The 24,209-nt window shown below is 34.8% G+C and overlaps 2 protein-coding genes across 4 annotated transcripts in view; one reads left to right on the top strand and one right to left on the bottom strand.

Moving 5' to 3' along the window:
* The window catches only part of ODR4 (odr-4 GPCR localization factor homolog), a 42,541-nt gene extending 25,792 nt beyond the window's left edge, over positions 1-16,749 (bottom strand). The window contains exons 1-9 of the mRNA XM_063105433.1: positions 16,540-16,749; positions 12,867-12,987; positions 10,093-10,227; positions 6,801-6,896; positions 4,717-4,823; positions 3,604-3,640; positions 2,481-2,621; positions 1,649-1,744; positions 898-966 (exon numbers count right to left, since the gene is read on the bottom strand). Coding sequence (XP_062961503.1) covers positions 898-966; positions 1,649-1,744; positions 2,481-2,621; positions 3,604-3,640; positions 4,717-4,823; positions 6,801-6,896; positions 10,093-10,227; positions 12,867-12,965 — 780 coding nt within the window. The 5' untranslated portion in view covers positions 12,966-12,987; positions 16,540-16,749. The remainder of the gene's footprint in view (positions 1-897; positions 967-1,648; positions 1,745-2,480; positions 2,622-3,603; positions 3,641-4,716; positions 4,824-6,800; positions 6,897-10,092; positions 10,228-12,866; positions 12,988-16,539) is intronic.
* A 527-nt stretch (positions 16,750-17,276) lies between these two features.
* TPR (translocated promoter region, nuclear basket protein) overlaps positions 17,277-24,209 on the top strand; it is a 58,695-nt gene continuing 51,762 nt past the window's right edge. For 2 of the 3 annotated variants that reach the window (XM_063106711.1, XM_063106710.1), the window contains exons 1-3: positions 17,370-17,614; positions 19,238-19,342; positions 21,500-21,573. In XM_063106711.1, the coding sequence (XP_062962781.1) occupies positions 17,464-17,614; positions 19,238-19,342; positions 21,500-21,573 (330 nt within the window). In that variant the 5' untranslated portion in view covers positions 17,370-17,463. Of the gene's footprint in view, positions 17,615-19,237; positions 19,343-21,499; positions 21,574-24,209 lie in introns of all 3 variants that reach the window. The other variant, XM_063106712.1, reaches the window with a different exon arrangement.

Here is a 24,209-nt window from a genome sequence, read left to right as displayed (position 1 = left end):
TTCAGGAAAAAAAGAGAAGAAATTAAATCATCCCCATATGCCAAATTGCTTTTAATTATATTTTATTCAGTTAAGAAATGTCCTGGTAGTATTTCCCTGTTTCAAAGTGCAATATAACAATAAAATTAAAGGATTCCTACAAACATGAACATACTATTTTATACCCTTATCTGTTCTCCAGGATAATTTCAAGCAGATTAAAATCAAAGGTATGTATACTTTTAGGAATAACTGTGTGGTTTTAACTTTTTATTCTTCAGGATATCTAACTTCAAATTTCTGAAGAGGTGTATAATTTAAAACAATCACACAAAAAAATGAAATTTGCTAATTAATATTTTGTTGATTTTTATCAAATCAGAAGACGTATAAATCTACTTCAAATTAAGTACATGATAACTCCGGGCACATCTGTAAACACATCTTTTAGGTTGCTGAGAATTGCAACTTTACTTATAAAACCTACAACCCAAAATATTTACATACATACATATGTGCACACACACATATGCATGTATATGTATATACAAGGGTACTTCAAAAAGGTCATGGAAAAATGGAATTAAAAGATAACATAAATCTTTCCATGAACTATTTAAAGACCCCTCGCATTTTTTAAATTGTTATCTATTTGATGTTAAAATTTCAATAGCCTTGAGGTAAAAGAGCCAAATAGGTTTTAAAAAAAAATGTTTCCTGGGAGTAACTGTCCTATAACTGGACATTGTGTAGAGTCTTACATCTCTAAAATTCTTTTATTCTCTAATTATAGACAAAAAAACCAGAAACACTTTCATTATCGATATTCTAAAAAATAACGTATTTTAAATACTTTAAAAGTTTTAAATAAGTAGTATTTAAATAAATTTTAAATAAGTGGCATTTAAAAATATTTACCAATTTTGTTAGCACTCTGACATCAAAAGAATGACTACTTGCTTGAGTGTTTCCTCTGGAAGATTTTTTCTGAAAAAAAATGTAAAAGTTAAAAAGCCAGACTGTTAAGTTTATAAGTGGAACGTAAGAGATAATTCACAAACTAGCCTACATATATTAGGTAACTTAGAAGTGGCAAACTGTTGCCTGTGAGCCAGGGCCACACTGCCACTGTCTTTGTAAACAGTTTTACTGGAACACAACCACAATCACACATTTACATATCATCTGTGGCTGCTTTCATGTTACAATAGCAGAGATGAATAGTTGTAACAGAGACAATATGGCCTGCAAAGTCTAAATTATTTATTATTTCACTCTTTATATAAAATTTGTTGACCCCTGCTGTAAAGGGAGAGATCACCAAAGTTCCTCTTCCTTCAGGTCAAAGCTTTTTTAAAAGCCCTTATAGGTCCCTCCTATAAACTGGCCATAGTTAGCCTTTAAATTGCTATCAGGGCAGAACATGCGGACTTTCGTTTTATGTAAGCAGTTTACAATTTGGAGATCAGATGGAATCTAGATGATACTCCTTACTTCAGGTTTTGGGATTCTAATTATATCAGAAATAAACTCCTTACTTTAAAAGACCTTAAAAATGGGAAGTAGATGAAACCTGTTTTCATTAAGGCAAGGAATAAAGAAAAGTCATCTTTGATTTTTCCTTGAGCACAAGTAGTTTTGTAAATAAGACGATTTCCTATTAACTCACCTGTCCTTCTAATAGGTCACAATCTTCATTTTTAACTTGCCCATTAATCAAATAAACACCATTTTCTATTTGCTTGGCCCAGCGTGTAAGTCCATTCTTAAAAGAAACACAACCCAAAAATCTTTCAGATATAATGCCATCTCAATTAAACTCCCTAGACTCTACTTTCTTCCACCCAATAAACTGAGATATTAAAAATCCCTAAATATCAGTCATGCAATATTTAAATCCAGTATCATAAATTTAAAAAAAAAATTTTCCCCACTCCCAATTTTTGGCATCTTATTCATATTTAATAACTGTTTTTTCTGATCTTTATCTCAAAATAAACATTTAGATCACAGATGCAGAAGGCTTATTAACTATGTGAACACAGTCAAATAAAATACAATAAACCCATTATCTGAAAAAAATAATATAAAGCAGTATTATAGAGGAAAAAATAAGCATGCCCCATCTGCCTTCTTCAATGTGAATAAAGGAGACATAAACAAAAACATGGTATAGAAATACAAAAAAAGACTAGAAAAGGAAATACTAAACTAAGGACAGGAGAAAGCTAAAAGATCAAACAGTATAGCTTCCTACATACATTTTACTTAAGTTAATTAACAAATATTTATTAAGTGCCTATTACACCGTATATACTAATATTATGACATTGTTACAACTCTACAAAAATTTCTAATCTGGCTGGGGTAATAAATTACTCATATAACAACATCATTATAAATAGAACGTGGTTTTTGTGGATCATAAAATGAATGACACAACCAGAATAACAGCAGATTGTCCACTCAGTAATCACTAAAAATTCGTTTTACTCTGATACCTTTGTATTTTTCTCCAGAGTATAGCTGACAGAAGTAGTAGAAAGTGGGATGTGAATATTAATGTGAACTGTGCACTCTAAAGAAAGCCATGAGGCTGACAGTCCACTTTGATACTTCCAATCTGCTGGTCTTGCTGAACTCTTTAGAGTGGAGAAAGAAGAAAAACAAAATATTACGTAGCTTAGGTAAAATACATGGATCAATATAACATCATAAAGTATACAATTTAATTAACTCATACAAGCTGATTTCCAACATATTTTGCCAAATCCCTTGATGAAAGGGCTATAGATTAAAACTAAATAAAAAATAAGCATTAAGTTCAGTACTATTCAACACATCGTAGGCCCTCCCCCCATCAGCGGTAACAGAAAAAGGATCAGAAAGTTCCATGTTTAAAACTCAGAAAAGTCATCTGGTCCTCTAGCTTTCACCTGTAGCTTCAATAGTGTCAATTCTTTTTTTTTTTTTTTTTTTTTTTTTTTAAAGATGACTGGTAAGGGGATCTTAACCCTTGGCTTGGTGTTGTCAGCACCAAGCTCAGCCAGTGAGCAAACCAGCCATCCCTATATAGGATCCGAACCCGTGGCCTTGGTGTTATCAGCACCGCACTCTACCGAGTGAGCCACGGGCCGGCCCTCAATAGTGTCAATTCTGAAGATTCTGACACGGACCAAATAAATAATCACTGAGTGACTACTGGCTGACAGACATTCTCTTTTCTGTCTCATCCTTGCTTATAAAACTGCAAAGTTACTTTTTCACATCACTTTTATACACCTTAACAAAATACTTACCTGAGTTCTGCTGAATACAGGTAGTTTGTTTACTAGGCATTGCAGCCAACAAAAGTCCTCAGTCACTTTTACTATCAGCCTCTCAAATATAAAATCAAACACATAAAGTGGGAGGAGCTTCACAGAAACATTTTAACAATTAAAAAAATAAGTTCTCTTTGCCTGTAATGAAATTAATCATATTTCGAAACAAAAACTACAGTTGGCTATGTACATCAAAAGGAAGTGATGGCAATGAAAATTATTAAAACTAAATATAAAGTTGAATTTGAACTTAAAAATAGCTTGCAACACAGAAAAATCTTTAAAGAGTAATTTTTCTTACCTTTGGATCACGAATATCATAAGTTCGACAAACTATTCTTTAGTAATTAAGGACAAAAATGACCAAAAGACACAAAAATAAGCAATTCTTGATAATCAAAAGAATACAAACCACAAAAAATAAAAATAAAAAAGTCCTTGCATCCAAGGGTTCTAATAAATTCATAACATTTATACTCTTAAGCACACATATATGTATACATATGTATATACACGAATATATATGTGTGTGTAGAAGAAACACATACACTTATAAATTGCTCTGACTATAGTACCTGTGGTGCTTAAAAACTATTTCCTACTGTTTATAAATCCTGCCAATCACAATGAATAAAATAGAATCACTTGTGAAATTTTCCTCAAATGCACACCACCCATTAAAAAAAGTGTTGTTTTGGATGGTGTCAAGCCTGAAAATATTTGTCAGGTCAAAGGACTCATATATGAAAACTTCCAGTTAAATACTACAAAAACTAAAAGCCCAGCTTCTGTAGGGAAGGTTACTTTTTGAATTTTGTCCTTGGGAAGTTATTGGGCCCTTGAATTGTGTCACTTCTTTGCTAAGGCTGCCTCTTGCTTGGGAGGTACCCACATCCTAGCAAGATGTAGAGGAGAGAAGTTGAGGGGTTCCTGTAACTGGCTTTTAGTATCACTTGATCTTGGCCAGAGACTAAGAATTTCTTAGATGTCCTACACTGTCCAGCTCAGCATACTTGTGCTTTGAATTACACATTTTATCTATATGAACTGAAGGTAAAAACTTAAACATAATGAAAACATTACTTAGCCTAAGCTGTCAGTTGGGCATTTACCTTTCTCTAGGGGACCTATTGTGCTTGGATGTATAGGGCTAGATAGTTGGTAAAGAATCCCGAATTCCCAGTCCTTACTCTCTCTCTCAAACTCTTTATAACCCCGGGACATGATTAGCAACCATTGTTAAGTATTATTTTAATTGGCAGCTCTAATTGTATGTTATTTACAGAAAAACTTAAAAACTATACCTATTTTTAAAAATGATGATGATTTAAATAAAGTTTAGGGGAAAAAACTTACACGAACATTGTTTTTGGTACCATCTACTTTTAATCATAAACACCTAAATAAAAGATACTTTTTTGTAGAAGAGCAAATGTGGAGTGTCACACGTTCTGAGACCTCCTCTTCTGTGAAATTCCATAGTCTCTTTCTACTCACAGACTTTTCCACAGCAAACATCAGCTGAAACAGAGAAAAACATACATCAATGGAATGAAAAATGAAAAAAAAGTAAATATTAAAAAAAGGCAGTTATAATATCCCTAAGCTCCCATCTAGTTTTAAAATTCCATGATCCTATTACCAACTTCTTAAAAATAAAGAGTAGAACTGATTATTAACCATTTTGAATTTCATTTTTAGGTATTTACATAAAATTGAGTTTTAAATAAAAATATAATTCACCATCATTAATGATTACCTGGACATGAAAAATTAATTTGGGGCAACTAGCATTTTACATGAAATATAGAATAGAGACTTTGCTTGAATTAGAATGAGAAATGAGAAGTGATTTTAACTACAAGAATGGAGCATGTCACCCATTTAGCATTTCTTATTTGAATATCACAAAACACTCAAGACAATATAAAAGGACATATAAAATATAGTTATAAAAAAGTAAAAGTGAGAAAAATCAGAATAGTGACATAAATTTGTCAGAAACAAGAATTAAAAAATGCATACTTGACATAAAAGAAGGGAGTCATAAATTTGGTTCTAAGTTTTCTAGCTATTATTATGCGCAGAGAGAAATCTAATCTGTTACCTAATTCACGTGATCCATAGCTGAAAACAAATAATTGATTAAAAGAGGCACAACTTTCTTGATGATGGTATCAAAAGAAATTTCTTCTAGAAACACAATATTATATAATATAATGAATGAAGTTCTTAATAAACTTGATGGGTGACATTGACAAGTTTTATAAAGTTATTCCTTATAGTATCTCTCATTGTAGGCCAACGAAAACAGATTACTGAAACCCAACTTCTGAGACATACCATTTCTAATGTCTTACAGGCTTCTTAGGAACCAGTTACGAAAGTGAAAGGAAGGAGAACCTAACTGTATCTCTCTAGCACTGAGCCTACATTCAACTGCATTCATTTCAGCACCCACCACAAAAGGATGCACAACCAATGTGGTTAATATTACCACAGATTTAGATTTCATTTCAAAATGCCAAAGAGTATGAACAATTGCGAAAGAGGTAAATTTATTCAAAATGAAAAAACTGGCAGAAGGTTAAATAACTTTCCAGGAAGGGGAATATCTCCATTTTCTTCCCTTACTCCCTTAGGTGCAAGTATCACAGGCTTGAGAGTGGAACATCTAAATGGACAGGTACAAAACTGGAAGAATCTGTAGCACCTGGGGTTCATAGCTGCATTCTCTTTTAACTAAAAAAAGTTTTTAAGGGATTTGGGGAGGTTTTGTGCTATTGAGAAAACATCCCTTCTCTCTTGGGGTGTGAAACAGCTCTTTGAAAGCTTATACGGATCTCAAGTGCTAAAGAGATGAAAGCAGGCTGCACAAAGATTGCTTTAGGTTTGGGTTTATGGGAAAACAGCTTGTGAACCTTCATATTTACTTTTACACTGCGTTACCCAATTCTCTGATATAGAAATAGATCAAAAAACATAGGAGATTCAGGATAGATACTCTATCCAGGATTAAAGAATAAGTATTTGATTGCTTTATGTTTTACTCTCAGGATCTTGAGAGAACTGAAAAAAGGACAAGAATCTCACTAAGCACCTACTAATTTCAGATTATAGTAACCACTTGTTAATAAATGGAAAGTCTACCAGAATACTGCTATTGCACAAGAAAAACTGTTTGTCTTTAAAATAAAGACTACTTTACATAAAATGTGTAGCTTTGATTGAAAATACAAATATTTACATTTATCATAGTCAGGATATCCAAGAAATTGAGTGGACAAAGCTGTTTCAACATAATTCCAGCATAAAGAATTATGGAATACTAATCAAGAAGGAGAAGTCTGGCATGAGGAAGTAATCACATGAGCTAAAGTCTACCCATGCAACACTAATCTAATCTAAACATGCCTAAGATCATTGTATATACATAAAATCAATTAAAATAATATGTAACTCTGATCTTATTAAAAATTTCTCATATATCAGACTTACTCTGCGCAGGGTATTTTGAAAATCATTTGGCAGCTCTAAAGTTGTAATAATGAATACTCCAAGAATGAGAAGTCCTCCTGGTAGCATTCTGGATACCTAAAAACAGAAATATAGTATGAGCTAACGTAAGCATTTGGCATTACATACAATCCATTCTGTCTGAGAAACTAAATATTAAATCAGCAAATACCTAATGAGTACCAACTGTATGCACAGCATTAAAGTAGGGACTTTGAAAAACTGGTTAAAATACTGAGAAACTTGATAACAAAGATGAATGGGGTACCATGTACACAATCTCCCTAGAGTGCCCTTAACTTTTTACAATAAAACTACTTTATAAATAAAAACATTTGATAACAACATCTTTTAGCTATATCAATAAACCCCTTTCTCATAAGATCAAAGACTAGGATATCTTCTAATATTTTTTCAATGACTTCTCACTATCAGCTAAATAAAATTAAAGTTTTATCTCAGACTGGTATTCAGACTTTCCGGAATCTGGCCAACCGGATATTCAGAGCCTCTTCTAATATACTTTCCCTGAAATATTCAAGTATCAATCAAAAACTACTCACTGTTCTCCATAGGCTTTCTAACTATGACTTTCTCTCCAAGTTGGCTTGAGGAAAAAGCTGCCTTCCCCATCCTTTGATTTCTGAACTCCTATAGGATTTCAGTGTAGTTTTGCCATGGACCTTATCACACAATCCTGTATTACAGTTTTTTTGTGAACCTTACTAATTGGTCAGGAAAGAAGTAATTCTTAACTACTTTTGAATCCCTAGTTAGTAATTCTTAACTACCTTTGAATCCCTATTTAGCAGCATAATAGGTCCTGGAATTTGAACACAGGGAGTGTGACTTGAAAATCCATTGTTTTCAACTGTTTAGGTTTACTTCAAAATTTTATACATACTTACTGGTATTGGGCATTTATGTTACCTCCAATTTTTCTTTACATTAAAATAATACTGATTAAGAATCTCTAGTAAGTCTTTCTGTGTTCATAGGATGTTTTGCTTAGGACAAAACCCTTCAGGTGAATAACTAGGTTAAGAAGTTATGCATATTTTAAAGATTTTTGATACATACTGCCAGTTTGTCCTCCATAATATCTGTATCTCCCTTCACATGATTGTGGCTAGTTTTGAATGCCACATAGATTTATTTCTACCATCTGTACTCAGATATCAGAATGCTTTGGTTAGCTTTTGTGTACTTAATGTATAAGCTAATGATCACAAAGTTAAGTTTTAAAAAATTAGATATCATAGTCTAATCTCTAATATATTTGCATTATGTCTGCTGGTGGTTCCCTCTGATTTCATAAATTCTATTTATGAAATATATATTACTATAGTAACATAAATTTGACAGTTTTCATATTTAGCATGGGGAATGCGAATATCTTTTCAAAATCATCAACACATAAAATTAACTATTTCTTTCTAGAGGTAAAAATGTTCATCTAATTTGCTATATAAATTCTCTATATAAAATTGTGTGTGTGCATACCACATTAAAATTTTGTAGGAGACCAAAAGCAAAAGTAGGGTAGAAAATTATTTAGCCATTGGGAATGTGATTTTAAAATATTTAGTATTTTCTTTAGAAGATGGTATTAAATATTTCTCAGATTTGTTTTTTATAGCTACACACTGTCCCCCCATCACAAACACATAACACACAGAGAAACACATGTTTGTGTACAAAGGATTTAAAGTTGATTAGAGAAGGAAATAATTCTACTTTTACCTTACTCTAATATTCTTTATTAGATGATATAATTCATTCAATGAACAATTTTAAGTGACTGAATTTATTTGTCATTACTTCTCACCCACCCCTAAATCTGTTTCTTCCTCATATAACAACAACCCAAGTTAAAAATCTCAGTCATCTTTAGCTCATCTTTCCCTGTATCTCTTCATTCCCAATATACTTGGTCACTAAACCTTCTCGATTCTAGTTTTTTCTCTGAAATGATTTAGCAATGAACTTTTGTATTAATACGCTTATTCATGCATTTATTTATCAAATACTTTGAAGCTCCCATTTTAAACCATGGAAATATTGTGCTAGGCACTCAGGATATATGAATAAACAAAACAGTAATGACTCTTGCCTTCATGAAGCTGTCTAGTTTAGGCTCACATCATCTTTTTTTTAGACTATCATAGAACAGAAAATTACATTTTCTGTTGTCTCCAGTCTCTCTAATCAACATTTACAATGTACCAAAATATCAAAGTTATTTTCTAAGTTACTGGCAAAACAATTACATTAAACCAATCTCAAAATAAGGAGCTCTGAAAGTCTACACGGAGCTGCTGTCTACCATACTTCTCACTCCGTAGGAACGCACTCAAAAACCGTCCATAAACTGGTCCCTCCCAGTCTTATGTCTAGTTACATTCTTTGACATACGCTGGGTTTCAACTATACCCAATTGCTTGCTATTCTCCTAACACATCTTTACCTTCATGCCTTTTCGTCATTTACTTATACTGTCCTTGGTGTACTCAATGTGTTCCCTGACTACTTCAACTCGCAAAGACCTACTTATCCTTCATGTTCAGAGCCTTCTGTGTAGCTGTTTTGAATCTAACTGCTGGCAGTTATTTAATCACTCCACACTCCATATTCTTATAGCACGTTTCTACCTTTATCTCATTTCTCCTGTAGTTGGTTTTGGTAATAATGTCTTTCTCTTTGGTTAAAATATAAATTCTCTGAGGATATTTAAAAAAGAAATTAACCATTTTTGTATTCTCCCAGTGCCTAGCATTAAGCCCTTAAAACAATCTGATCATCAGTTATATTATCAATAATTAGTGCTATTTTAAAATAAAGAAAAATTGGAAATAAGCTAAATGACCAATAACTAGAGACAGGTTAAAAGATTACATAAATTAACACAATGGACAAATGTTAACAATGGAAAAGCATAGCATTTAAGAGCAAAGGCTTTCAAGTTACACTGACAAGGTTCAAATTCCAGTTCTACCACTTACTAGTTACTCTTTTTTACCAATGATTACTCTTGGGTGGGTTACTTAACTTCAAGTTAAAAAAATGTATTTTAAAAAATGAGACTCAGGTAAATCAACAAATAGAAAATAAACCATGGATAAAACAGAGGAGAAAATACTTCTATTTTTGACATACTCTACAAGTTTTGAAAACTTAAGAATGAGTGCTCTAAAATCCTAGTCTAGTAACCAGAGCACAAAGTGCTTTGTTAGTCAAACACAAACTTAACTATGTAAAGAGACAAATAAATGACCTGGCTGGCATGTTCTGCAGCCCATTCTTCATCCAAGCTATCCAAATTAGGTTTGGGATGCTTGAGGTTCTCCTTTTGTTCCTCTTTGGGTGGCGTTCTAGTGGCAAGAATCACATAATCCTTTTGTGAAGAACACTTCAAAAACAAATTATAAAAGCGTATTAGAGTGTTATCTGGTTGGGGAATCAGATATCTCAGTGCTTACAACATGCAAAATGGAGTAATATTTGTAGGATAAATTAATACCTAAATTATAATAAAATCTGCAAGGAAACTAATTTTCATGGACAGCCATACAACATTTCTCTGAAATGTTGTTTGTCTTAGAATGTATTTAATACCAGCTTCTTATTTATTTGGACATTCCAAATGTGAATCATACAGTGGTCCTTAAAAATGGTTTACTGGACAAGTCAATGAACCACATTAACTGAAAGGTAATATGCTTAGTCAATTTTCTAGTTACATTTATTTTCTAAATAGTTTGAATAGACTGGATGTTTAGCAAATATAAAATCTCAGTAAAATAAAGCAACAAATGCCCTTGAGCATCTTACTTTAATTGAAAGGATGAGAGTGGTTTTGTAAGATGGCAGTTTTGCTGAGCTCTAGAAACAGCTTCAATCCAGTAAAGCAAGTTTAGAAGAAGGTCTATCTGACCTTTCATCTATACTAACCACATATTTCTCTAGGGCTCTTCTTCCTTACATCTTTTAAATAAAAGGAAGGAAAAAATGTTAAATAAAAAGTTCCTAACAAAAAGAACCCCACATCAGATGTTAAGCAACTGAAACAAAAGAAGTTCAGATCCTTGCCAAGAGAGGCCTCATAGGGTAGAACTAGCTCGGTGAACAGTGTAGGCCTGCCTTAGTCTTACAAACTAAGAAATCTGATTTGTGAAAACTCTGAGAATGAACCCTGTCTCTCAGGGCTAGACTGGCATTAACTACGTTCATTCAGAATGATGAAGAAAACTAGAATGCCTAATGGGATCTGAACACATGAGTCCTCTGGGCAGTGAATTCTTTATAAAGTAGGTAACATGGTGCATCAAATTATAAAAGAGGCACTCCTGAGGAGCATGGCTGCAGGCAATACACTCCTGACCACCATCTTCCATCGCAGTCTAATTCCTGGCAGGCAGTGGATCAGGAAGCACCAGCAGCAGCGGACCATGTCTTTGCATGCTTGGACATCAAGGTGAAGAACAACTACTGGCAGAGCAGGAGGAGTAAGGCACAGCATGGAAGCCTTTGAGGCCATGAAGTCAGCCAACACTTCCAAGTTCCCCTACGTAGATTTGTTATAGATTGGCTCAATCATCTCATTGTAACCAAGAAATGATCCAAATCCTGAGCCATTACCCTTTGATTTTATAGATCACAGGACTGCCTGTCTTTAACTGGTCCTGGAACTAAAAAACTGTAGCTTCCATAAAAATGTGAGCCTTTGAACCACAGTCCTACTAAAAAAACTAAACATTAGTAGGCTGCATACAGAATATCCGGGGTAAATAGTATATTCCCTCATACTTAAAAGTATGCTTTTGTGTTTCCTGTTTCTTTAGCCTAACAGGAAGATATCAGGGATTTCCTAGGTCACAGATGATATAAAACATATTTTGAATGAAAGCTGCAATAAAGCTACAAACTATGATTTGGGGTCTTTGCTTAAGTATGAGATACTTGCTGCGGGCTTTATCATGCAACATTAGTTTGCTTACACTCTGTCAAGAATAATTGCCTAAACTTAAATGGAAATATGAGCTTTTTTAGTTAAACATGCTCCTAAAATTCCTTCTTCTGGGATTTAACTATGAAAGGTGACATTTAAATGAAGTAAAAGGTACTTAGCAGGAAAAAAAAAAAAAGATAAGAGAAAGTAGCTTGGGAATGTGGATAGAATTAGAACATGGAAAATCAATTGTGCAATTTCAAGCTTCTAAGTCACCAGGTTAAGAAACCCAGGAAGAAAAAGTCATAATAAAAGTTTAACTTGCTAATAGGCCTCAAAATCAAGTCCTGGGCCACAGTGCACGCTCCCCTTCGTGTCTGGATGGATATAGCCAGTTTGCCTATGTGACTCTTCTTTTTGCTTTGTACTGTTGACCAGTCCTTCCTAGGGATTAAAAGACTCTTCCTACAATTATAATAAAAAAGTGGCTGCTTATTCTTTCTAAAGTACGTATCCAAATCTCTGTCTAATTTTGTGTTGAATTTTAAGGTTTAACTCTATGAGGAAAATAGAATTTGCTTAATTTCCAAATTTCCTTCAATCCTTTTCCCTACCTCTTTATTGAACCAACAACATTAAAAAAAAAAATTAATAAAGTGAGTCCTACAGCATGTAACAAAAATATGACCACTTTTGCTACAAATATGAGATAAGACAAACTAGAATGGGAATAAAATTGTCAAAAGCTTCTTTCATAAAGATTGGACAATAAGGAATTTTTAATAAAGATTAGAAAGGAGTACAAAAAACTTTGGAAAGACAAAATGTGAATAAACTGGTCAATAAAAATTCTAATTCTGGAATTTCTACATTCTAAATCAACTTTTACGTTGTCAAAGGGAATGTGTTCTGACTTGAGCAAATCTGGGCTAGATCTGTCCTACTTCTCCACATTTCCTCAAAGATCCACTTTAAATTTACTTCTTCTACATCCCATCCTTCCAACCCCCAACCTTGAGTTTATTGTTAAATAGCAGCTTTAAACTTTAATTAAACAGGTCATTTGTTTTATCAATAAACATTGAGTAAAAGATACATACCTGCCCTATTAAAAGGCCACAGATAAAAGCCTTTCCTTGGAGATTGATGTTTGAAAGATACTGGCCAACAGTCTCCTCTACAATGTAGGTTCTTCCCATTATTGAGAGCTAATTCAATCTCCTAAATTACAAGGAAAAAAAAAACATATGTAGCATTTTTTACGTAAAAATATAATTTGCCAGGCCGGCCCGTGGCTCACTCGGTAGAGTGCGGTGCTGATAACACCAAGGCCACAGGTTCGGATCCTATATAGGGATGGCCGGTTTGCTCACTGGCTGAGTGTGGTGCTGACAACACCAAGCCAAGGGTTGAGATCCCCTTACCGGTCATCTTTCTTAAAAAAAAAAAATATATATATATATATATATATATATATATATATATATATATATAACTTGCCGGTGTCATAATACCAAGGGCAAGAATTTGGATCCCTGTACTGGCCAGCTGCCAAAAAAAAGAATATATATAATTTGCAATGTTTTTTATCACAGGGGTAGTATAGTGAGAGAAGTGGTATTATCCTGACATACCCCATGCCTTGCAGTGATTGCTTATTAAACAGGGTATTTTTTCTTGTAAAGTTCAAGTGTAGCTTCAGAAATCTTCTCAACACAGTTGCTTCAGGAAACAACTACCAATCAACCAGAGTGGACATGAGAGATCAAACCTATTTCTCATATATCTGGGATAAGGGAGAGGACACTAAACTAGTAGTCAACACACTTAATTTCACATTTTAGATTTACTCTTTAGTTGTATTATCTTTAATAATCTATTGCTGACCCTCAGTATTCTCATTTCTAAAACAGGAAACATGAATTTCTGAATCAAACTCACTTACTCAATAAATATATATTAAAGAACTATTATTTGCTAAAAACTGTGCCAGGTGGGAATGGCTCAAAGATGAGTAACACTTAATCTCTGCCCTTGAGAAACTCATAATTCAGTAAGAGTTATGTAAGTAGATAAATAGCAATGCAATTATTAGAAACATTTATATAACTTCTATCTTGTACAGGGCATTATTCTAAGTATACTTTACCTGTAGTAATGTTTAATGTTCACAAAAACCCCATGAGGTAGGTACTATTATTATAATCCTCATTTTATAGATGAGGAAACTGAAACAAAGAAAGGCTGATTAAATAACTTACCCAAGTGGCACAGGTAGGATTTAAACTCAGGCAATCTGAATCTAGAATCCATGCTCTTCAATACTACACTCATATTGAGGAATTGTACCCAGTACCTCAAATAAATAATTACTAAGGGTAGCTCCTATTCTGCAATCTCTCTGGTTTGTGGATGGAAACCAGTACATGCCCCCTACTGTCTTCTACTCCTTTGATGTGAGTTTCTGTAGCTTAAAACCGAAGATACTGAATAAAAAGAGCTAGGCAATAATGAATAATAATGAGGAACTCAATTCAGTGTAAAAGATAAAAACGTAAAGAGATGATATTTTTTAAAAGCTATAAAATAGAGAGATTACAGGAACATAGATATAGTATTCTGAATACTGCAGTTTAGAGGTAATAATCATTTGGGTTTTATAAAAAATTTGAACCTTATTCAGTACCACAAAGTGAAGGCTACTATGGATATGCCAGAGTGGTATATCTGATACCAGTCATGTAAACTGCCAGTCCCAAAGAATAGGCTTAAGTGTGAAATGGCCTGTTGGATGCTGTTGCTCTACTGTTTCAAAATGCACTGAATTTCTTCCTGGCTCTTTTCTGACAACAGTACAAGAGAATCAGGTCTGCATACCATTTTTTTAAGACTAAGTCTAGAATTTACTGTCTAAATTATTAATGTTTCTAAAAAGCTAAGGGTTTTCAGCTTTTAGTAATGCCTTAAGGTATGCATTTCTGTACCTCTTTCCTCTACATCATGTTATTCTACTTCTTTTCCTTCTGCCCTAATATGAGGGGTCTTCAAAAAGTTCATGAAAAGATTTGTATTATCTTTTAATTCTATTTTCCCATGAAGTTTTTGAAGTACCCTCATAATTCCTAATGCTTGCAAGAAATAACAAATGACTCCAAAGTTATGATATTTAGGCTAACACTTTTTCTAGGGTGTCACCTACTAGTTTGTATTTGTCCTTTTTGTGTTACTATAACAAAATACACAGAACTGGGTAATTCATAAGAAAACAAAATTTACTGCTTACAGTTTCTGAGGCTGGGAAGTCCAAAGTCCATCTGGTGGTGGTGACAGTGACCCAGGGGTCTCACATTGCAAGATAGTGGGAGCAGAGATCAGAGAGAGCGAGCAAGATAGACTCTCCTCTTCTTTTAAAGCCCTCAGAACCACACCCCTGACCACCATTTTTAATCCATTCATTACTGCACGGGTCCTACAATCCAATCACCTCTTCAAGCCTCCACCTTTCAATTACCATAATAGGATTTCCCACCCTCTTAACAGTCACAGTGGGGGCTAAGTTTCTAATACATAAAACTTGAGGGACACAATTCAAGCTTCAGGGAGTTTTGGTGGGATGTAATTCAATCCACTACATAGCCATACTAATATATAAGAAACTGAATGTAACAGGAAGATGAAAATCTATTGGATTATGAAATCTGCTTGAATGTCCAATAACTTTTTTCTTCAATGCTCTTTCAAAACTTTTAAATGCAGCCAACCATATTTTGTAAAGCGCTTTGGTGCCTTTTACGGTTATAAATTTTCTGAAATGTGGTGTATCGCCTGAAGCTTTCATAGTCCAACCACTGTGACTTGAGACAACTCAACATCCCTGGTCTCTGGTTTCCTAATCTACAAAATAAAGAGTTTGGATCCTAGCAGTTCTGAAGGCCTATTCAATTTTAGGATTCTGTAAATTTAAGAACATAATATCAACATTCCCCAAATAGTAAATCAACAGTATGATAATACAGTGGGCCTAGATCATGGTAAAGTACTTCACATACCAGCAACCTTAACCTTAATTAAAGGCTTATATATAAAATATCTTGGGGGAAAAATATCAGCCTTAAACTCCTTACTGATTTATTTTCCCTTAGTTACCAGAAACTATAAGTGAAATGCTTCTGTTTATGCCTCTTAGATACCTTCACAACAACAGTTTCACAAGTAGGAACTAAAGAAAAAGAATAAATTTCACATGAGAACTAAATCACCAATTCACAGACTATGGGAACTGCAGGGAGGACTTTGGGGATGCCTTATTTTCAATAAATAATTAAATAATTTTTTTTCAGAAGAGTAATCAAATATGAAACAATCTACAGATTGAGATTACGGAAACAAACAAGTAGTTCTGTTATGGAGGCAGAGTGAGAAGTGATTTTTAAAAATGTGTTTAAAAACTTGTGTTACAACGGTTTTCGGATTTAAAAACATCAGCACAAGGTAACATTTCTGCAACGTTTCCTAAAACCATAGGTTAACTCTCAAACAATTCCTGGTTTCTTTTAATCCTTTCCTGAAAAATTAACCGGGCTTCTTAAATTCCTGTTGAACCATTCAGTACCTCCTTCTCAAAAGGCATCTAGGTGCACCGTTTCACATAACTGGAGTGTGTAACGACCTGACTGTCCATGTTTCCTACCCTTGAAAAAGGAGCTCTCTGGGCCCGACTGCGCACACACAAAACCAGACGCACACACATTTTACACCCTTACGCTGACTCACCTATTCTCAGAACGTGCACACGTAGCAGATAAATCCGTCGAACGGTCAGTCCACCAGAGAAGGGGATTTAGGGTGCAAGAACCAGCCTCTAGGGGCCAGATTCTTCTCGGGTCCCAATGCCACGCCAATGTATTCATCAGAAAGCGACCAAATCCCCACACCTCGCTTCCCACTCTAAACCCAGGGTCTCGAGACCTCAGTGGCGCAGACTAATGACGCACGCTGCTCCCCTCCCTTAACCGTAGCGCCTCAGCCAAAGCCACTGCGGTCGCCACCCCGCCCCCTTCCGGGCGCCGTAGAGAGTGTGGCAGTAGCTAGGAGCCTGCTGTCCGGCACTGCCAGGACCAATGCCCTCTAGTGGCTCAGTGACTAGAAGCCGCCAAAAAGGACGACCCATGGCATCGCGGGGCTTTGACGGTAAGGTCGCCCTGCTCTTCTGGGAGGGACGTGGGTTGACGGGTACATATGTAGCGCCACCGCGTGGACAGTGTTCACGCGGCGGACTGAGGAGAGCTGGAGGGCGGGGAGAAAGGAAGAAGCGGAATGGGTGGTGCAGGACTGAGCTCACAGAAGGAAGGAGAAAAACACTACGTTTCCCAGAGGCCCGCGAGGCCTGAAGCGGGTGGAGCCAGAAGCCGGAAGTTGGCGTGCACTAAGGGTCAAGGGCCTCCTCTGAACTCGGATTCCCAGGGTGCACAGCTTCCGGCGGCTGCGCGCGCATTCGGGCACGGGCGCTGGGTTGTGTCTGGTGCTGAGGTTAACACTGTACTCGATTTCCCAGGGTCCCGCCGCGGGAGTCTCCGGCGGGCAGGCTCGCGCGAGCCACCGAGCGAGGCTGCTGAGTTAGCGTTCTCCTGGTCTTCGCCTTTCTTTTCCGCTTCTACCCGGTCGGCTGCTACCGCCGCGGCCCCCTGCCCCACCGACATGGCGGCGGTGTTGCAGCAAGTCCTGGAGCGCACCGAGCTGAACAAGCTGCCTAAGTCCGTCCAGAACAAACTTGAAAAGTTTCTTGCTGATCAGCAATCCGAGATCGATGGCCTGAAGGGGCGGCACGAGAAATTTAAGGTGGAGAGCGGTAAGGGAGACGCTGTTCCCGCCCTCGGGTCTGGGCCCAACTTCTTGGCTGTAGCTGATCTCCACCCTTGCAGGCTCGCACTCTGTCTACGACGCTGATTGGTAGCATCACTTCCCGGGCTTCTTGGGCACCCTAGGCCTTCATTTTCCTGTTCCTCTCACAATTTGTTAAGGAGAAGCCTTTTTATCTTTTTAAAATCTGCATCACATTAGTTTCTTATTCTTTGATGGTCTTATATAGGGACGCTTCACTTGGTCCAACAAATGGAAATTGGGAAGTTTGTTTCTATTTATACCAGACTTCGGAGAGTCTACACCCCCTGTCTTTCTAAGCCTGGAGTGCCTTATCAGTTTTTTTGCACTTTAAATGGTAGTAATTTCCTCTCTCACGTGTATTCATGGACGTCTGCCTAACTGACCACTTCGTGCACTTGTTCCGAGGTGTATGTGTCTCCATGTGCACACAATGACTAGCGAAATAGATGTTCACAGAAATGACTTGAGCGCTGGAAAGACAGTGAATGTGTAGTGAGTTTAGTATGTTGGACTTCTCTCTAAGAGTTGGAACTTGATTGAAAATATATTAACACCTGCTTATAATTACTTATAGTAGGGCTTAAATAAGAAAGTCATCGACAATAGTGGATTGAACATCCTTGAAAAAAGATTAAGAATATAGTAATTGCCGTTAATAAAACACAAATTTTTGTTGTGTGTTTTGGTTTACCATTTGTTTTGGGGGAATTGGTAATTTTTTTTGCTAAGTTCACTAGAAATCCTGAATAAATTTTCACTTAAAAAAAGTATAATTGTCAAGTGGAATTGATCTTGAAAATTAGGCTGTGCTCTGAATCCTAGAACTGAATGTAGTGCACTGCATTCTATTCATTAATTTGCACAGTAAATATTAACTGTCTTCTATGTGCCTGGTCAGTGCTGAGCAAGATAGACTCAGTCCCCTCCTTTGGGAAGTTTACACATTTATTTTTACATAAATTTAGTAATTTTATATTTCCAGGTACCATTTTGACTTTTAAAACAAGCCTTTTAGTACGAAGCAGTTTTTTTTGGGGGGGGGGAGGGGTTGTTTTGTTTTGTTTGACCGGTAAGGGGATCTCAACCCTCGGCACAGTGTGGTCCGCACCACACTCAACCAGTGAGCGCACCAGTCATCCCTATATAGGATCTGAACCCGCGGCCTCGGCGCGCTACCAGGGCCGCACTCTCCCGAGTGAGCTGGGCCGGCCCTGCAAAGCAGTTTTTAATTTAAATATTTTTTTTCTCCATTCAATAAATACTTTATGCTAAGCAGTCTAGTGACGTCTGGGGAAAATACTAAGATAAATGAGACATGTTGCCTGCCTTGAAGAAGTTCATTTGTAAAACCTCTTCTAGTACTTATTTTCTTTTGGCATAAAATTGGTTGGAAATGTTAGATAAGTCCTTTTCAGTGCTCGATCTATCTTTAGCTTGATCTGTCTTTACTCAGATTCTCTTATTTGGAGTGCAATTCCAATACTGTGTCTTTAATTTTAAAATCAACACTGTTAGAAATAAGTAGCAGTATTGACAATGTGTTTGCATGTGTGTTTGATTTTTTTTTTTTTTCTCTTGTATTCTGTAGAACAGCAGTACTTCGAGATAGAGAAGAGGCTATCTCACAGTCAGGAGAGACTTGTGAATGAAACTCGAGAGTGCCAAAGCTTACGGCTTGAGCTAGAGAAGCTCAGTAAGTATTTTATTGCTTCTTTTTAAATATTCTTAGAGTAATAAGATCTTCAGACACTTCTATGTATGCTTTGGAAACATTTTGTTACTGTATATGAAAATACTTACTAAGCATCATTGTTTTTGTTTATGTTTATATTTTGATTTTTCACACAGTGGTGAAGACTTTGTAAGAATACAGGGCTTAATGGTTAAGAAGCCTGAGTTCTAATTCTGACTTTGCTATTAAAAGCAGTTTTGCTGTATGTGAATCATAGTGTCTCTTGTTTATAAGATGGCTAGACGCATATGTCCATCTACTTACACAGCTTTGCATATCAAATGAAATGATATTTTTTGGAAACTTTTTGAAAAGCCTAAAGCATTATGCAACTGAAGAAGTAATTAGAGTGATTTCATTATTTTTATGTTGAAAAATTAAAGCCTCCTGATTCCAGTATATTTATGTTTTAATCCTCTTTATTCTGTTATCATTTTTACAAATATCTATGAACCTCAGCATATTTCCTCTTTAAGGCCTAATTCCCATGAAAGATGGGTAGCTAATTTCTTTCTTAGTTTTCTTACATCATTAAGGCCCAGACGGTACACAAGATCTTAGTTATAAAGATCCTTATATTTCTTAGGAGGATGATATGTCTTATGTTTTCCTCATGATTGAAGAAAGCATATGTCAGGAAAGATCTTTATAGAGTATGGGCATAATTAATTGCCATTCAATATAGCTTTATATTTGATTGATGGAGAAGGAACACAGGAATCTCATAACCAAGGGAATGATTAAAATTTCAACTTTTTGTTAACAGTTCCATGCCCATCAGCTATTTGTTTGGGTTATAACATTTTTCAGCTGTTTTTGGCACACTCCATTATAAAACATTACATATATGTATGATGATATGTATATGTGTGATGGAGCATAAATAGCTGGATCTTATTCATCATCTGTGCATAATAAAAAAGGCCACTTAGCAGTAGTGCTGAAGAATTTCAGAAAAATGCCTATGATAACAGCTTTTTTTAATGAGATGTGGGAGAGGGTGAAGATGATAGGGATAAACCTACACAAATATCAGATGCCTTTCTGGGTTGTAGAATTATGTTGGTAAGTTTTTTTGTGTATTTTTCTGGATCTGTAAGTTTGGAAAGTAGTTAATAACATTAAAGCAAAATAGGAAGTCTAGACTAATTTAGCAGGGGGGCTTTCTTTTAATGATCCTATTGTTTGAATAGAAGTTAAGATTAGAATAAGTAATGTATTTGCTCATTAAATTATCAGCACATAATATGAGGATACTTCAAAAAGTTCATGGAAGGATTCGTATTATCTTTTAATTCTATTTTTCCACAAGCTTTTTGAAGTACCTTCATATAGATGTGTTTTAGTGGAAGAAAGTTTTCAAAAAAGTATATTCTTCCTAAATATCTGCATGGGTTTAGAAGAGAAACTGTGAAGGAAGATAGCGCATTATGAGTGGAGACTGAGGGATTGATAATTGAGTGTCAAACATAATTTTTTTTCTTCAGGTGAAAGGCTTTCTTTGGAGTGATAAACAGGAGTGGAATTGGAAATATCTATTGTTGTTACTCGCTGTGCATATATTTTATGTAGCTTTAATGTTATTTCCTCTTTCACAATCTTGTCTCTTAATATTCCTATTTCTAAATACAATTCATTTTTTTAAAAGTTTTTTTATTTATGTTATTATTTTTTACAGTCTAAGATGTTGTGGAACAGTTGGGAGGAGGGGGAGAGGGGAAGAGGTAAGCAAATAGGATGGGAGAAAGAGGAAGGAGTGGGATGTGATTTCAGTCCCATGATACTCCCCTCATAATTCATTGTTTTTTATGATATATGTTGATTTAGAAGACGTCATTGAAAAATAAGGTAACTGCTTAATTGCATATGCTTTCTCCAATAAATGTTGGCTAGAATTATTACACATCTGATTTTGGAAACAGGATAGCATTTTTAAAATTTTGATCTAGAATACAGTAAATTTGTGACATATTCATGTATTTGGAATGTGATGTACAACTTAGTCTTTCTGAGCTTGTCTTCTCATTTTTGAAATGTGTAAGGGTGGCTTTTGGATAAGAACACTCATTGCAGGTTTTAAGCTAGTGTGTATATATTCATAAAATTCTTTTTATCCAGACAATCAACTGAAGGCAATAACTGAGAAAAACAAAGAACTTGAAATTACTCAGGATCGCAATAGTGCCATTCAGGTAAAGTTATTCTTATGAATGTAGCTAGTATAAACATGATACTTGAGGAATTTTTTTATTCTGATAGTGTTTATCAGTTATTAGTCAATGGGAAGATAAAACAGATATCCTATAAGGAAAAGCTACCAACAAAAATGTGTTTATATAAATTCTTAAATTGGATTTTTATATGTTTTATTGATAGATTGAACATTCCTTTTACTCAATAGAAATTATATATTGAATACTTACCATAGACCAGGCATTACTCCAAATGTTGTGATACAGTTGGGGATTTGGTAAATCCACATTGGTAACTGTTTCTTTAGAGCAGTGTTAAGAATAACAGATTAAATATGATAACAAGTATTACTGAACCAATTTGTTTAATAGAGTGGTCATACACAGTGATTTTCTAACTAGATAAAATTTTAGGCTCATGTCATTGCTTTTTTAAAAGTTACGTTTGATTTAAGGTTAAAAAATAATAATTTCTTCAAATTTCTAAAAGAACAAAAGATTTTCCCAGGATCTGAGCAAGAATATTTTGATATAGGAACATAACATACCTAAAAAATAACTTTGTAAGAAATGTGCTTATATTAAAAAAACTCAATACATGAAAACTGAAATACTTTACTGAAAACTTTAAGGATACACCTTTATAAGTGGAGATATAACATGGTCTTAGATAGAAAGACTTTCCAAATTAATATGTGTTAACTTAATGCATTTTGACTCTGAAATCCAAATGAGACATTGAAACTTGATAATTGAAACTAAAGATGATTGGGGTAGTAGCTAGGATAATCCTGAAAAAGAAGTATCAATTTAAAAATGCTTGCTTAGCCATATATTAAAATGGTATATAAAGCTGTGGCTATTAAAACATAATACTGGTATAAGAATCAACATAGAGAACAATAAACAGATAATCCTGAAGTAAAACCCAGTATAAAGGATCTTAACCTTCTAGGGAGGGGAACTGTCACAAAGTGTGGAGTTCTGCAGCCCAAGAAAACAGCATGCACACATAAAATCCTGCCCCAAAAAAAGAAACTATGAAGCATTTAGAAATCATTTTTTCAGCCAGAGGCAGTGGAATAAATTATATTATTTTCTAAGGGAACAACTTTTCTCAACATTCCTAATTATCAAGGAAATTCAAATTAAAACCACTATGAGATGTCTCTTTACACCCATTAGGATGGCTGTAATCAAAAGGCAGATAAACTTTGGGGAAGGTGTGGAGAAAAGGGAATACAGGGATTGTAGATTGGTGCAGCCATTATGGAAAACAGTATAGAGGTTCTTAAAGAAGTTAAAAGTAGAACTACTATCTGTCCAGCAATCCCTCTTCTGGTTATCTACTCAAAGGAGATGAAATTACCACCTTATAAAGATATCTGCACTGTCATGTTCATTGCATCATTATTCACAATAGCCAAGATATGAAAACACCCTAAGTGTTTGTGGACAGACAAATAGATTTTTTTAAATGTTGTATATATACAGTGGAGTATTATTCAGCCTTAAAAAATGAGATCCTGCTGTGTGCCACAACATGGAATGACCTGGAAGACATTAAGCTAAGTAACATAAGCCAAACACATAAAGAAAAATTTTGCATGATCTCACATATATGTGAAACAAAAATCTGAAATAAAAAGGTCAGATACCAAAGATAAGACAATAAGACAGTGGTTTGGGGGAGGGGGAAAAGGAGAGGTATAGGTCAGAGGATACAAAATAGGAGATCTGGAGGTGATTAAGTCTAGAGATCAAATTACAACAGAGGACTATAGGTAGTAAAATTGTATTTGGGATATTTGTTAAATAAGTAGATTGTAGCTGCTCTAGTAATAAAAAAGTAACTGAGATGATTAATCTGCTTCACTATAGAAATCATTTTACTGTCTATGTGTATCCTATAGCATCATGTTGTAAACTTCAAATATAAAAAATAAGATTTATTTTAAAAAATTCGTAGGTATAAGAACTGTTAGAACTTATAATGGAAAAGAGTGATAAACTCAATCCAGTAGAATTTAAAATTCTCTACATAAAAAATCTAAAACATAAATAAACTATTAAAATGCTTTTTTCAGTACAGATATGACTGTTTATATCCTTAATACATGATCACTTACAAATTATAAATCATTCAAAGGAGATATTGGCAAAAAAAAAAAATTTAACAAAGAGGAATCTATATATACCATGGGCAAATGGCAATATGAAATGTTTCTCTACTTGTAATCAGAAAAATGCAGATAAAACAACAGTAAGGTAATTATTTTTAACCTCCCCATGATAGGATTGATTTCTGTCTCTCTTTTTTTTTCTTGTTTTTCTTACCATAATCAGTTCTGGCATGTGTGACTTGAGATTGGTACTTATAACTTAAAGAAAAGCATTTAAATTGCCATTGTCTTGCTGCAGAGCAATTTGACAAAATATATTAAGGGTTTCAAGTAATTTCATTTCTAGGAATCTTGAAAAGTCATTTGAACTAAGGTATAAATACAGTGATATTCCTAGAAACTTTTATTTTATGAAGGCAAAAAATTAGAAGCACATGCAGGGTCCTACAAAGTTGTGTTTAAGTAATTAGGATATTTCCATGTTACAAAAAGAGACATGGGAAAAATTTTAAT

Source organism: Cynocephalus volans, chromosome 8 (assembly GCF_027409185.1).
Source record: "Cynocephalus volans isolate mCynVol1 chromosome 8, mCynVol1.pri, whole genome shotgun sequence".
NCBI lineage: Eukaryota > Metazoa > Chordata > Mammalia > Dermoptera > Cynocephalidae > Cynocephalus > Cynocephalus volans.
The sequence above is the reverse complement of the archived record's forward strand: the minus strand, read 5'-3'. Positions and strand labels throughout refer to the sequence as shown.